The 14,507-nt window shown below is 40.2% G+C and overlaps 1 protein-coding gene across 2 annotated transcripts in view; it reads right to left on the reverse strand.

The window, feature by feature from the left end:
• Positions 1 to 14,507, reverse strand: part of arhgef10lb (Rho guanine nucleotide exchange factor (GEF) 10-like b) — a 39,337-nt gene that overhangs the window by 20,102 nt on the left and 4,728 nt on the right. For both annotated transcript variants that reach the window (XM_014410376.3, XM_076878422.1), the window contains 8 exons: positions 13,369 to 13,446; positions 12,821 to 13,000; positions 11,119 to 11,235; positions 6,592 to 6,684; positions 4,621 to 4,791; positions 3,756 to 3,901; positions 2,757 to 2,923; positions 1,248 to 1,363 (listed from right to left, as the gene is read on the reverse strand). In XM_014410376.3, coding sequence (XP_014265862.2) covers positions 1,248 to 1,363; positions 2,757 to 2,923; positions 3,756 to 3,901; positions 4,621 to 4,791; positions 6,592 to 6,684; positions 11,119 to 11,235; positions 12,821 to 13,000; positions 13,369 to 13,446 — 1,068 coding nt within the window. The remainder of the gene's footprint in view (positions 1 to 1,247; positions 1,364 to 2,756; positions 2,924 to 3,755; positions 3,902 to 4,620; positions 4,792 to 6,591; positions 6,685 to 11,118; positions 11,236 to 12,820; positions 13,001 to 13,368; positions 13,447 to 14,507) is intronic.

Consider the following 14,507-nt stretch of genomic DNA (forward strand, 5'->3'; position numbering starts at 1 on the left):
ATAGAACCAAGTCCGCCAGAGCTTATATTATATTTTTACATGCTGTGGAGCCATTTTTGGGAGCATTTCAAGTTGCTATACATCAATACAAACATTATAGCCCAGATTTTAATAATATGTATTCATTAAGTGCATAGTAATTACATAAATTGCAAAAAAGTGCAATAAACTACAAAAAAATTTAAAATCGTTTTTGATTTTTTAACATATATTTGTAGTTAGAGAAATTTAAGAGGCTTATCCCTCAAAACTGTAAATACAAAAAAGTTGCACAAAATAGTTTCCCACCACAGGAAATGTATTTTGAGTGTCTTCATAGTTTTATTTTTGAAATACACCAATTTTTATACACTGCAGGAAAAACGAAAATAAATATTATACTGCAAATTTGCAAAAAAGCAGCATATGCATCAAAATAAACTATTTCCAGCAGTGCAATATGAGTCCTAAGCATCCCAGAAAAGACACAGAAAGTCATAAAGTCAAAGATAACTTTTAAAAAGAGCAGTATAGGCCCTGAGGCCCTGATCGCAAAAAAGACTACATTTCCGCGAAAATGACGTCACTTCCGGTTTCGGGCAGGTAATGGCGGAAATGCAAAAGTTCGCGCTGACGTCTATTCCAACGTAGGAAGTGTTATGGACAGCTGATCGGATCGGTAAAGCGTGTTTCTGGAATATTATGTTTTTGTTCCTGCAAGCGCTTTTTATGCAGTTTTTGCAAAGCTTTATGTGGAAGGAAACCGTGACCTAGGACAAGCTGATGGCATAAGATGTAAGTACAACTCCTCCGGTTTCATATGCAAAAAAAATTTTTGCGCTAGCTTACGTGGTTGCAGTGCTACTGGGATTTAAAAATAGTTACGCATAACAGAGCGTTCCCGCTCCAATCGGCTCTAAAGGGTTAATCTCTGTCTCTCTTCCACACCATGTCTTTATCCTGTCTTCCTTCTCTCACCCCAACCGGTCGCAGCAGATGGCCCCGCCCCACCCTCAGCCTGGTTCTGCCGGAGGTTTCTTACTGTTAAAAGGGAGTTTTTCTTTCCCACTGTTGCCAAAGTGCTTGCTCATAGGGGGTCATTTGATTGTTGGGTTTTTTCTGTATGTATTATTGTAGGGTCTACCTTATAATATAAAGCGCCTTGAGGTGACTGTTGTTGTGATTTGGCGCTATATAAATAAAACTGAATTGAACTGAATTGAATTGAATTCATAAAGCAAAGTGAAAATAATAATAAATATTGTTACCTGGTAGATTCCGTGGAGCGTGCCAACCAACAGTGAGACCTCCTCCACTACAGCCAGGTCATGCTGCAGCTCTTCCAATTCCTGATACAATCTTGGAGGGCCAAGCAATACTTTACCTGAAACACATACGTGGTCACATTTAGCATCTATGACAGCTTTGTACCAGGCATCTTCAGTATCAGAGGGGACCTCTGGTGGGTGCTTGGGGAAGTCCCCCTCCAATGCCAAAGATTCCCAAGCCACTGCAGAGCACCACCCCGAGGGAGGCCAGAACATCTAGCCACACGCCCCAGAACCAACAAGCACATGCATCGTAGTCTAAGGAGCTTGGAAAGAAAAGCATCTGGACTTCTTTAGGCTGCTTGAAGACGTTTCACCTCTCATCCGAGAAGCTTCTTCAGTTCTAGGGTCAAATGGTGGAGAGTCCCAGATTTAAACCCCATGGGGGTATCCCCCAAGGAGGGACAAAGGACCCCCTGATGATCCTCTACCTAATCACATGAGCCAAGGTGTGAAAATGGGTGTGGCTCGTGAAAGTTATGCAGTTTAATGTCTCATTGCACTCTGAAATGAAAGCATAGTACAAATACGCAATTGGAGTAAAAGAAATCATGGAATCAATTTATAGACCAAAATGTATTCTAAACTTTTGACTCATCAAAGTAGCACCTGATATAACAGCTGAACACAGCCGTGGCTTCTTTCTACAATAGAAATCAAATATTCTCCCATATCTGTAGCAGAAGTTCCCATAAATGTGGACCTTGTAGGTTGCTTTGCTTCATTCTTCTGTCCAGTTCATCCCAAACCAGCTTGATGGGGTTTAAGTCTGGACACTCCGTGTTTTCAAGCTCACCACCTTGTTCTTTGTTCCTGAGGTAGTTCTGGCACAGCTTGGATCTATGTTTTGGGTCATTATCTTGCTGTAGGATGAACCCCTGACCAACTAAGCTCATACCAGAGGGTACTGCATGGTGCTGCAGAATGCTGTGGTAGTTGTTTGGGTTCAGGGTGCCTCTCACTCTGGTAGTGTATATATTGCTTTGCACTCAGAGCGCATATAAATTTCGATTTTCCATTTTATATAAGAACATTAGCAGTGCAGTGAAATAATTGTTTTATGCGTTCATGTTCAGAAATAAAAGTCAGCAATAATCATAGAACACAAGCATCACTTTCTGTGTGATTGTTCAGTGTGCACAGCCTGTGTTTATATTTTCTGCAAACATATATTCAATTAGTGCTGTCAGCGTTAATCTTGTTAAAATGACATTAACACCATAGCACCATAACACGGACAGCACTAATATATTCATATCAGTATTCTATAGAAAGGCACACTGTTGTGATTCTGTCATAATTATGACTCCTGGCTCAAGACCTTTACACAGTACTTTAAAACAGATAGCTTGGAATAATTCCCAATCAAATTCTTAATATTTGCTTGCTTTTAGTATACTGCACAGCAATCTGTGTGGTAGCTCAGATAATGAGATGTGGATATGATACCAGTGATGCTGGCAGTAGAGCTGTGACATCTGGCTGTGATGACACCGTCTTTGCCCTGCAGACTATCTTGCCCCACCTCCACCACCTGAGTCTGCAGCAGAGAAGCACTCCACTTCACTGTGTACTTAGGACCAACAGGAACCAGGGTGTTGATGTCAGGGGGACCCCTGGTGGACAAATACATTGCAAACATTTACAACAAGGGACTGGGGGTCTCAGCAGGACACAACAGCTATGGCGTAACTGCAGCTTGTCTAGGAAATGTTTTTCTTATCTAGATTCACTGACACTTAGTAACATATGTAAAGATGGTTATTAACTCAATAAGTCAACCGAGGGGTTGTGTTGGAAGTATATCTACGTATGCAGGTAAACAGACTGATACCAATACATACATTATTTCCACTCAACCCTGCACTAAAACCACTTTCTACTGCAAATCTCATTCACCCAGTCACAAGCATTCTCATAAAGAGCGTTTATCGATGCCTAAGGACTATTGCACACACAGTCCTACACCAATTGATGTATCAGGGCAAATTCCATATTTAGTATCTTAAATACACTTTGGCCAAAAAGTATTTGTCCCTGTGGCAGCAGAGCCAAAGCAGAATACAAGTCCAGTTTCCCCTGGTAAATAATAAATTAATTAATTAATAATAATAATAATAATATTAATAATAATAATAATAATGGGGAGATAAAACCAATAATAACACCAATATTTGTAGTTGACATGGCTTTCTTTTAGTACCTGTTCAAGCTCTGAGAACCCTACGAGACGAACTTGTATAATATCCCAAATAATAACAGCTGGGTAATTGCAAATTCACTCCAACCATTCAGTTAATTTTAATTGAATTCTATTTTATTCATATAGTGCCAATTCACAACAACAATCACCACAAGATGACTCTGGTCACTATACGTATCGCACCAGTCAGGATATTCAGAAACACCTAGGAGTAAAGTTTGGGATTAAAGAGGTTTGGTACTTACTTCAGGTTCACATTGGCACAAATGAGGGTGTCGTTGATGAGAAAGACCTTCCGCTCCTTTGACTTGATAACTTGACCTTTATCCCCAAAAACTATCTCAGTAAGAAGTTCACAATGAATCAGCTGCCTCTGTTCTGAGTTCAGCAGCTAAAAACAATGCAGGTCACTGATTACAAAGTATTCTTACATAATGTTTGAAACTACAGAAATCAAGAAATGTCTTCACTGAAATCAAGTTTCAGAGTAGTTTTATCCCAGGTAAGATTCATGTCACAAGCTAAGAGCTGACAAAGTACACCTTCATATCTGCAGACAGTTTGGCATGGTGCTGATTAGCTGAAGATATCAAATTCCTTGAGAAACAAATTTTCTCATTTATTTTATCCCATATTAAGGTAACCCATTGGTTACTAGACTAGTGTTAAATTCAGCTTGAATAGAGAACTTTGGTGATCTTCCGTCAGCTGCCCAGAGGTACCATGAGCAATACAAATTAATTTAGCTGAACACATGCTGGAGGATGAACCCACCCAACCATGTACTTTCAACGTCCAGCTAGAAAAATGAAAGAGGACTCAAAAATCAAACATCTATGCAAATTCATGCTGGGTAATGCAAATAAAGTCTATCAGATGAGATTCTCCCACAGATTGTGGAATCTCCTTACACCATTTTCAAAAATGTAAGAGAAGCTTGTTCTTTGCATCCATACAACTGGAGCTTTGCTTTTAAAGATTGATTGGACAAAGGAAAGTGAATGGACTTTCTGGTGACTTCTGAATATATGTGGTCATGCCATTATCTCAAATTTACCCGCAAGTTTCATGAACAGCTTATGTTTGCATAAATAAATGCATAGTTGTCACCTTGTTGAGATTGCGTTCCCCAGTGCTGTGAGCTAAGTGCTGGATCTCAGCCTCCTGATCAGCCAGACGTTTCTGCTCATTGAGTTTCTCGGCCAGGGTCTCAAGCTCAGTCAGAGCCAGCTGCAGGGGCAGCCGGTCACTGTGGGACCTTGGAGTGTTCTTCAACATGTCCTGATGCAACACAGCAGAGACTGTTCATATAACATATCTTATGGTGACAGAGAATTTAATAGTCCATAGAGAGAACTCATTATAAAGACAGAAAATATAGAAAACCTTTCACTTGACAATAGTATTTTACCAAATACAACCTTACATTTAAGTGAGTGGGTTAAAAAAGGAAAGATTAAATATTATTTAATCATTTAAAGTCTGCCCATTCTCTTGAGTCCTTATTTTATTTTTGGACTAGAGCAGAATGACTGACAGACAAATAGTCTTTGTTCGTCTTATATCACGTTTAGTGCAGCCCCTCAGTTCATCCTCTCTCTGAACCAAGGGTTTGTAACACTTCCTCCTTGAAGCCATTGTTTTTTAAAGTTACCCTGATTTTAATTAAAAGTACTCAAGAAACTGAATTGCCATTGCCAAAGACCTGAATTAAATTGTAAAAATTAATAAAAGTCTTATTTTGGGTAAAGTGACAAAGATGTGTAATTCCTCTGATTTTCGAAGAGGTGAAGTTTAATGGGGTTTTTTTTTTTTGGTTGATTATCTGGGTTATTCCAAATAGGAGAGTAAGGAGATGGTGAGGCTGTGGAGTTGGTAATATTTCCCACCAGGCTGACAGAGATGACTCTATGGATATGCTGTGAAAAGTTTGTCTGATGAATGGGAGATTCAATAAAAGTATGTCTCGGCATAATGCTCGATCAGTTTGTAACCAGAACAATTTGGATTGAGGATTAAACCATTTAATAAGATATTTTAGCTGATTAGCTAAATAATATAATTCTATATTTGCTGCTTCTAGACCTCCTGGAGATTTTTGTTTTTGCACAATTTGATATGGGGAGTTTTATTTTTCCAACAAAATTTTGACAGAGATGACTTAATAGACTTGAACAAGGAGGTTTTAGGAGATACAGGGATCACTGACAATACATAATAGAATTTTGGAAGGACTGAGATTTTAACTGTTGCTATCCTTCCACTAAGTGATATAGGTAGGTTGATCCAGGGGTTTAAATCCTCTGGGATAAATTTAAACAAGGGAGTGAAATTCATCATTCATTCTGTCAGCTTGGAGGAAACTTTAATACCTAAATATCTTATATTGTCTGTTTGAAGGTGATGGGGCGAAACAAGATCTGCCACATCCTCCTCATCCATACAGAGTGGTAAAATAGTGGATTTCGACCAGTTTATAGGGGAGCTGGAGACTATTTAGAACAACAATTGTTGCATTGTTACCTATTTAGCTGTTACTGTCACTTATATTCACAAACAATAGGCTAACTTTTTTATGTCATGCAGATTAACTATGTACTGACGTGTACTCTAACTGAGTGTAATATTAAATATTCATGCAATTCGTTTCACTTTTTTGAATGGGGTTTTGAAAAACCAGCTTTCTGGTACAGTACTACTTGCTGAATGCACAGTGCACTGGAGTAGACAGTGGCGAGAACTGCCTTTCACTTCCTTTCATCAGAAAGTTTCAGTGTAACTTTTTCAGCCTTACAGTATTCCAGAAGAGTCGGTAAGTTTCAGTATGAATTGACATGTACACTTGACCACACACCTTTTCTAAAAGTCAGCATTTCCTATTTAGCATGCAAGTCATCTGTTTAAACTGCATTTCATCAACTGGTTGCTTCGCTTGCCTTGTAAGATTTGGATAAATAAGTAATAACTGTAACCTGAACCTTCAGCTTGCGTTCCATGGTCATGACCCACGAGTGCAGAGGTTGAGACATGCTAACAAGGGATCAGAGTGATGCAGTCACTGGTGTGTCATCAGTCACTCACCTGTAGCAGCAGAATGAATTGTGGGAAGCGCTGAATAGGTTTAACCATCAAGCCATATAGGGTGATTCTGTCTGGGCTTGATGCCTGCTTCCTCTAAAGGTCGAAAGAAAAGAGTTTTTTTTTCCACTGAGCTTAAAATAGGAAGTGCTTCATGTTTCAAAACAAAGTATTGTATTTTCCAAGATCACTTGATCACTTGAGGTAAATGGTTGTAACTAACAGTTAGAGATCCACATGGAATATTGCCCTATGCCTGTATGTAGCATGCTGGGAAGAATGGGCAGGATTTCCTCGTCTTCCACGGTTGCTGTACAACACTACAGAGCTGAGTCATTTTCAAATATGTATTAACTCTTGATATTGAAAGTCTGCTGCTGATCTCAGTGGCTGATTCACAGTTTCCCCCTTCCTTATTCTGAGATTTCCAGGTGTGGGTAAAAGAACCACAGATGATGTTCCTCAGGAAAGCAGAAAAAGTTGATCATCAAAGCAGACTGTTTCTTAGGCATATAGAGGATTCTCTTCTCTCAAATTGACTGCATTTTGTGCTGCTGCATTTTAAAATGATTTCATATTAAATATTAAAGTTAAATAGCACAGGTGGCCAAACAGTGGCTGTGGCACATTATACTGTTTGTATTGTTTGTCTGAAAAGACGGAGAATAATGTGCATATGTGTTTCAATAAAGATGTCATGGTATTCATGCAGATGCTGTAGTTGAATGTTTCAGTTGAAGTTCATAAGTGTTCTATAGTCTGTAACACTGACAACACTATTAAATAACTACAGATTATATGTTCGGGAATTTTACTTCTATGTATTTTTCTTTCTTTCAGTGTGGCATAGTGGTGAAGTGTCTAGCACTGTTACTTCGCAGTAAGGTCCTGAGTTGGGATGGGTACCGGTATCCGGTGCCATGATGGCACCGGTTCTGACATAAACGGCACCGGTTCTGACATAAACGGCACCGGTTCTGAGCGGCGAACAGGTGGATGATGTCTCTCTTTTAAACCCGGCCCAATAAGGCTAAACACGTTATTAAATTAACGCCTGTAAGGTGAACTAGCAAACACCGTCGTAGTTACATGCGGCTGTCTTCTTGTTTGATGGCAGATACTCCCTTCACCCTGGCCAAAAAGGCTTAAATGACAAAAAAAAAGTGTAAAACAGTCAAACATGAGAGGTTTTTGGACAAAGTTTGTGTTTTTTCCATTGTTTAAGCACTGCTTCCAGCCAAGAGTGATACCATATATGCCCTATAGCTGCAGAAAAGGCTAACATTGTTATCTTTTTACAAAAAAACAGCTGAACGTGAGGTTTTTGGACCAATTTTGTGTTCTCCATTCTTTAAGCACCGGTTTGAGCACCGTTTAAGCACCGGCACCGTTTCAAAAGTACCAGTTTGGTACTGGTATCGGATAAAACCTAAACGATACCCATCCCTAGTCCTGAGTATATATATTATACACACACAGGTATATATATGCAAATATATCTGTGAAGGTTCTCAGTCATCCAGGTCATTGTAGTCAAAGGAGCTTGCAAAGAAAACCGTCTGGACTTCTTTAAGTTGCTTGAAGACATTTCACCTCTCAAATGGTCAGGAGTCCCAGATATAAACCTAGTGGGAGTATCCCCCCACAGAGGGACAAAAGGACCCCCTGATGATCCTCTAATCGCCTGAGCCAAGGTGTGAAACTGGGTGTGGGTCCCAATCAGCCAGGGTTTCGGGTGAGCTCATTGTGAAACCTGGCCCCACCTTATCATGCGAATTCCTGAGGTCAGATGGCCCAGCCGGTGTATCAGAAAAACTCAGGAGAGTTTTCTCCAAGCATGACATCCCGGTGCATTTCAGACCCAGCAACATGCTCAGACAAAGACTGGTTCACCCGAAAGACAAAACTCCAAAACACAGACTTAACAATGTGGGGTATGCTGTGCAGTGCAGCGAGGAATGCCCAGACCTCTACATTGGAGAGACCAAACAGCCACTTCACAAGCGCATGGCACAACACAGAAGAGCCACTTCCACAGGACAAGACTCAGCTGTCCATCTGCATCTTAAGGATAAAGGACACTCTTTTGAGGATGTCAATGTTCACATTTTGGACAGAGAGGACAGATGGTTTGAAAGAGGAGTGAAAGAAGCCACCTATGTGAGCGACTGTGAGCGACCATCTTTGAACAGAGGCGGGGGTTTACGACACCAACTCTCTGCCATCTATAATCCAGTTTTGAGTTCCCTCCCCAGACGCCTTAATGCCCACTCACATCCTGGGCCATCTGACCTCGCATGATAAGGTGGGGCCAGGTTTCACAATGAGCTCACCCGAAACCCTGGCTGATTGGGACCCACACCCAGTTTCACACCTTGGCTCAGGCGATTAGAGGATCATCAGGGGGTCCTTTTGTCCCTCTGTGGGGGGATACTCCCACTAGGTTTAAATCTGGGACTCTCCACCATTTGACCTTAGAACTGAAGAAGCTTCTCGGATGAGAGGTGAAACGTCTTCAAGCAACTTAAAGAAGTCCAGACGCTTTTCTTTGCAAGCTCCATATGCAAATATATGCAAAACAAGAGAAAGGCATTCAATAGAAAAGGCAAACATTAGAGGACAGGTTCCAAAGTGTTTGGAAGTAGTGCAAGAGGACTTGGTCTGAGTAAAGTCTGTGTGTGAGTGTGGCCTGAGTGATGAGGGTTACTCCAACCATGGCTCAGATTGGTGGGTCAGTGGGCAGGATTGGGGTCACCTGTGAGTGCCCTGGATTGGGGTCACCTGTGAGTGCCCTAGATTTCCTGAGACAGAAGGAGCTGGTGATGGCCTCGGCAGAGGGCAGCCACTGATTCTTTTGTTACCCCTCCTGTTCTCAGTAGTGGCCTTTGCATATCAAACACCCAAGCAGTAAGGGAGCATGCTCCCCACTAAGGAGCAGTCAAAGGTAAGCTGCAGCTTCTGGTCCAGTTTGTTTTTCATGTTTTTCATGTCCGTGTGCGCAGCCATCTTGGAATGAGTAGTTCCTTTCCCATTTATTATTTATCTGCACATTTTCCTTTTTTCACTTCCTTTATTATTTTTGCCATTTGGCCATTCTTCTTTCCAGAGTTTTGTCATATCTCATATGCCCTGCCATGGGGTTATAATGAGCTGTCTTGAAAATCATTTCCCGGTGGCAAACATCTTAAGGATAAACCACCAGAAATCACTGGTATTTCTGGTTCTCTTAGTTTTCGCCTTGAGTCACTAACAACTAGGTGTGTTCCTCCTCTGTACAAGTGTCACGACTCACTCGATAAAGCCTATCATTTAACAATACAAAGTGCGGTCCGCGCATCATCAGGGCGCGCCGAGTGACCATCAATTTCTATCACTTGGTCAAAGGTTGAGTGTAGGGTGTCATCACAAGATTAGTCCAGTGGAAAATCTTCCGTGGGGTGAATCGCAGCCAATCGGTTCCCAGAATTAGGGGATGCGACAGGTGCGAGCAAACTGCTGCCTTTACTCTATGCATGTTGCCCTTGTATTCCAATAGCAGCAGCACAAGTGGGGTAATTGTGAATATCCCCATGAACACATCTAACCTCCACCCACTCTGCCTCCAACAATGCCACGGGGAGAACCAGGGTCTGCATGACACCTTACCAGAATGTGGTATGTTCCTCCAGGACCGTGGCAGGGTGCTGGAGCCCCGGCGACGGTTCAAATATTAAAACTATGCAAGTACTTTTTAGAATGTCAATGGATAAAATGAATATTGGGTTACACTTCTGGATGTGGGCGGTCATGGTCTTCAGCTACTTGCTTTCAACATAGAAAGAAGGGGAAATTGCTGCTGGCTTGTAAGGGAGCCCATCTTCTTGCCAAAAGGCTGGAACAGTGCTGAGAGTAAGAGGCTTCAGGTGCTCACAGCTCAAACTTTACACTTCTAAGTTCATAAAAAATCTCATAACCTTATAAACCATGTATTCTCAGGATATGGGAACTTAACAAAACATTAGAATTTCCATAATTCCTCATATCAGCACAGCCTGTTCTGATATTATACTCACTCATAGCTGATTCCACTCCAAGTCACATTTTAGCTATTCCTGTAAGACTTTATTCATCTGTCTCACTCTCATGGCCAATTCATGATCACCAGTTAACCTTAAGTCTATGTCTTTGCACTGCGGAAGGAAATGGGAATACCTGGCAAAAACCCACACAAGCACATGGATAACCTTCAAACTCCTCACAGAAAGGCCTCATCTCGAATTCAAACCAGGAAACATTTAGCTGCAAGGTGACAAATGCACCAACCATCCACCACCATGCCACCCTTTTCACTTTACAGCTTTTCACATTATTTTCATTTAAACTGCACTTTTAAAAAGGTCACACTTGTTTATCATTTGGTATAATTTGATTTTAAATCCAGTTAACAATCCTACTCTTCTTAGTTCTCCCCTGAAGGGAGGGAACATGTAATTGGTTCCGTTTGTCATTTGTCACATTTGACAATGTGGTGTAAATGTGCAGTGTGAGCACCTTAAGAAAGTCCAAGAAAGCAGGTTTTGACAAGCAGGCCTTCTTGATAAGAGCCATGGCGCTGGTGAAGTTATTGATGTAGTCACTATACACGTTCAGAACCATGGACTTTGAAAACTGTGAAGGAAACATTGTGACATAAGGACTCTGCTTCGCCACAATATTTGTATGATAAGATTCACAGTAATTCAACATGTGGAACTACAAAGTAAATAAATGGTTGACGAGTCAATATTTTTGTCAAACCATTAGCCATCATAGGTTATTCTGACTGCCCTCTGAAACACGGAGCTCCCACTCTAACAGACTGACTCACTATGGAGCTAAGTCAGGGTCAAAAGTTTTATTCATTTGAAAAAGTTATTTGAAAATGACTGTTCTTATTTATAAAGTGCTTTACAAAACAGAACATTACGGCTAACGGGTGGATTTTCCCCATTTGAGTGCAGTTAGGCAAACAGCCACTTACTGCTAAAGAGTCAGACAGTAAAAGTGGACAGCATAGCCTCAGTTTCTTAACATAAAACTCACTGCTGCATCCAGGGACAGCATAAAAGTGATCCCCTTAAACTGACTTTTAGTTTTAGTGTCACAGCTGTCATGGTCCTGGTCTGTGACCCAGTGTTTCTATGTTCCTTAGGCTTTATCTGGCATTGTTTAGGTTACTAGTTTAATCACTGGTATTTCTGGTTCTCTTAGTTTTCGCCTTGTGTTATATTTATTTTTTTGTGTGTAGTTGTATGTTACTGTGCTTCCCCTGTGTTCCATGTTTCTCATTTAGTCACCCTTGTCTTCATGTTCGTTTATCTGCTATGTCCGTGTTAGGTCTTCCTTTTCTGTCTCCCTAGTCGACTATTTTCTCATGTCTGTTTCTCCCCTGGTCGCCAGTGTCAAGCCTGTGTGTCTTAGTCTGTGTCTCAGAGTGTTTCCTGTTTTATTTTGACAGTCTATCATCTTGTGTTCATTATGTTCAATTTTTCTAACTTTACAGCAGTAAAGCTGCCTCCTTTCATTCATCACTTTGTGTTACACGTCCTGCATTTGGGTCCGACCTCTGCCTGTCACACAGTGCTAACCATGACAACAGGAGATGTCAGTCATTAGTCTACATTCTGCTTCTCCCTTTTGATACACGCTCACAACACAAAATTAGGGAAACTGAAAAAAGGGTTTGAAACTGGATGAGATCAAATGAGATTTGAAACAAAGAAAAGTGAATTTAAAGCTAAAAATAAATTGGAAAAAAATACTTTCATTAAAACGAATAGTTTATTTAAAATAAAACAGTTTATGTTTTTTTCACTTTCTTTTAAAACATGAAAACGTAGAATTTCACTTTCAAATAACTTTTTCAAATTAATTAAACTTTTGACCACAATCTTGCTCCATAAATGCTTTCACCTTCTATATTTCAGTATGCCTGTCAGGCAGAGAGGCATCTATCAGATAATAATATTATGTCACTAAAATCAGGAAATAGCACAGCCATGATGGTCTGACAACCCCTATGCCTAATACATCACTGAGATTACCTCGGCTTAGAATCAGAGACTTCAGCTTTACAAAAACGATGTTATGAGCAGGTTGTGTGGAGTTTAAATGACTTGAAAGAGACTTTAGTAGTGTGATGATGGACACTTCACTTAAAGGTGAAGGATGACAGAAATTAAAAAGAGAAATTAGGAAGAAAATGTCAACTGACCGAAGCCACAAACAAGTCTCCTATCTTTTCACTTTGATCCCACTCGGCCACGCGGGATGCAAGGGCAATCTGGAACATGCAGTGACACTGATAGATCTCGTGCAGGCGGTGAAAGATCTGACGCACCTTCTTTGGGTTTAAAATCACAGACTGTGTCTCCAGCAAAGGCTTCTGGTACTCCTGAAGGACAAAGACAGACCAGTCTGGTATACTGCATATCTGTGGTTATGGTTCTGTTAGGTTACCCAAACAGTGCTTAAACTGTATACTTTGCATTTTGATATCCATGATGAATTCATCTGCTAAATAATGACCCACAATGTTAAATATTAGAAATTGGGATGTCATATTTCTGATGGCTGAAGTTTTTTCTGCTTAAGTATAAAGTAATTAAAGTTTTAGAGTGAGTTCCCCAAAGTGCTCAGATGAACACTGAACATTTATAATTAACCTTTATATTAAAATGCAAAATTTGGATATAATATAAAAAATATAAAATTCGTGACTGAGTTCCACACTGACAACACCTGAAGAGAAACGTGTCTCACCTGAAGGATTCGTTTGAGAGAGTCCAAGTAGCTGCTCTCACTTTGCACAATGGATCTGAGGATGAGACGTCTGACAACCTGAACGAAGCACCAATAAGTGAAATGGATCCAGCAAACCAATGACCGTAAATATTAACAATAAAAACATGCGCAAACAGTTTCAGTTTTAGAAAAGTTGTAGATGATGAGTCAAGACGAATGCAGAAATATGGAACAACAGGGAGGACAAAATTTCTTAAACTTCAGCCACAGTTGTTTGATATTTATTTGAAGTAGTTCATGTTAAATTATTTGTTTTAAACATCCTAGAAAACATGATCATGTTAAGAATGCTTAAATAACTTTGACCTTGCAGTAAGTGTAGGTGGCTGTGGCTCAGTAGCATAGAGTAGTTGGTAACTATATGCCAAGCTGCCTCAATACACTATTGCAATGTCCTTGGGCAAGTGACAGTTACTGATGCATCAATCAGTAACTGTGCAACTGTGTGTGTGTGTGTGTGTGTGAAAACTAGAAAACTATGAATGTGACCTGTAGTAAAAAAAAAACACTTTAAGTGCTCAGTTAGAGCAGAAAAGTGCCATACATTTACCAGTCCATACACAAATCTCCATTAGGTTAGGGTCACAGTTGTGAAATCAGGTCTTTTTCAAAGTCTTTTTGAGGATAATCATCTGTTGTTGATAGAATAATAACGTTTTACTGTAAGTAGCTACCACAAGTTCACTACTTGGCATGAATTCCTTTTATGTGTTGAATATGTCATGGAATAACACAGAAGCACCTGGCACTGAAACTCAGCCTCCAACTAAACACATGTATGACACATCTATGATATCTACCATGCCTTATTATTTCATTCATACGATTAGCAGAAAACTTATTGTGACCTTAAGATCGAGGTCATTGACATTCAAACTCGCCTGAGATTTTTAATAGATACACCTATGGTATTAATTTGGAGCTCCTACGTCGTCTTGATCCCACCTGGCAGGGTGACGACTAAAGGATGAGGACTAAATTACTAGACCCCTATGTGTTTAAAGAGAGCAAGGGATTTTCAACATAGCATTTCTAAATCTACTAGGTTTTTTTTAAAGCAAAAAATGTTTTTTTGCACTCAATAACAATTATTTTAG

The sequence above is a fragment of the Maylandia zebra genome, linkage group LG20 (genome assembly GCF_041146795.1).
Source record: "Maylandia zebra isolate NMK-2024a linkage group LG20, Mzebra_GT3a, whole genome shotgun sequence".
Taxonomy (NCBI): domain Eukaryota; kingdom Metazoa; phylum Chordata; class Actinopteri; order Cichliformes; family Cichlidae; genus Maylandia; species Maylandia zebra.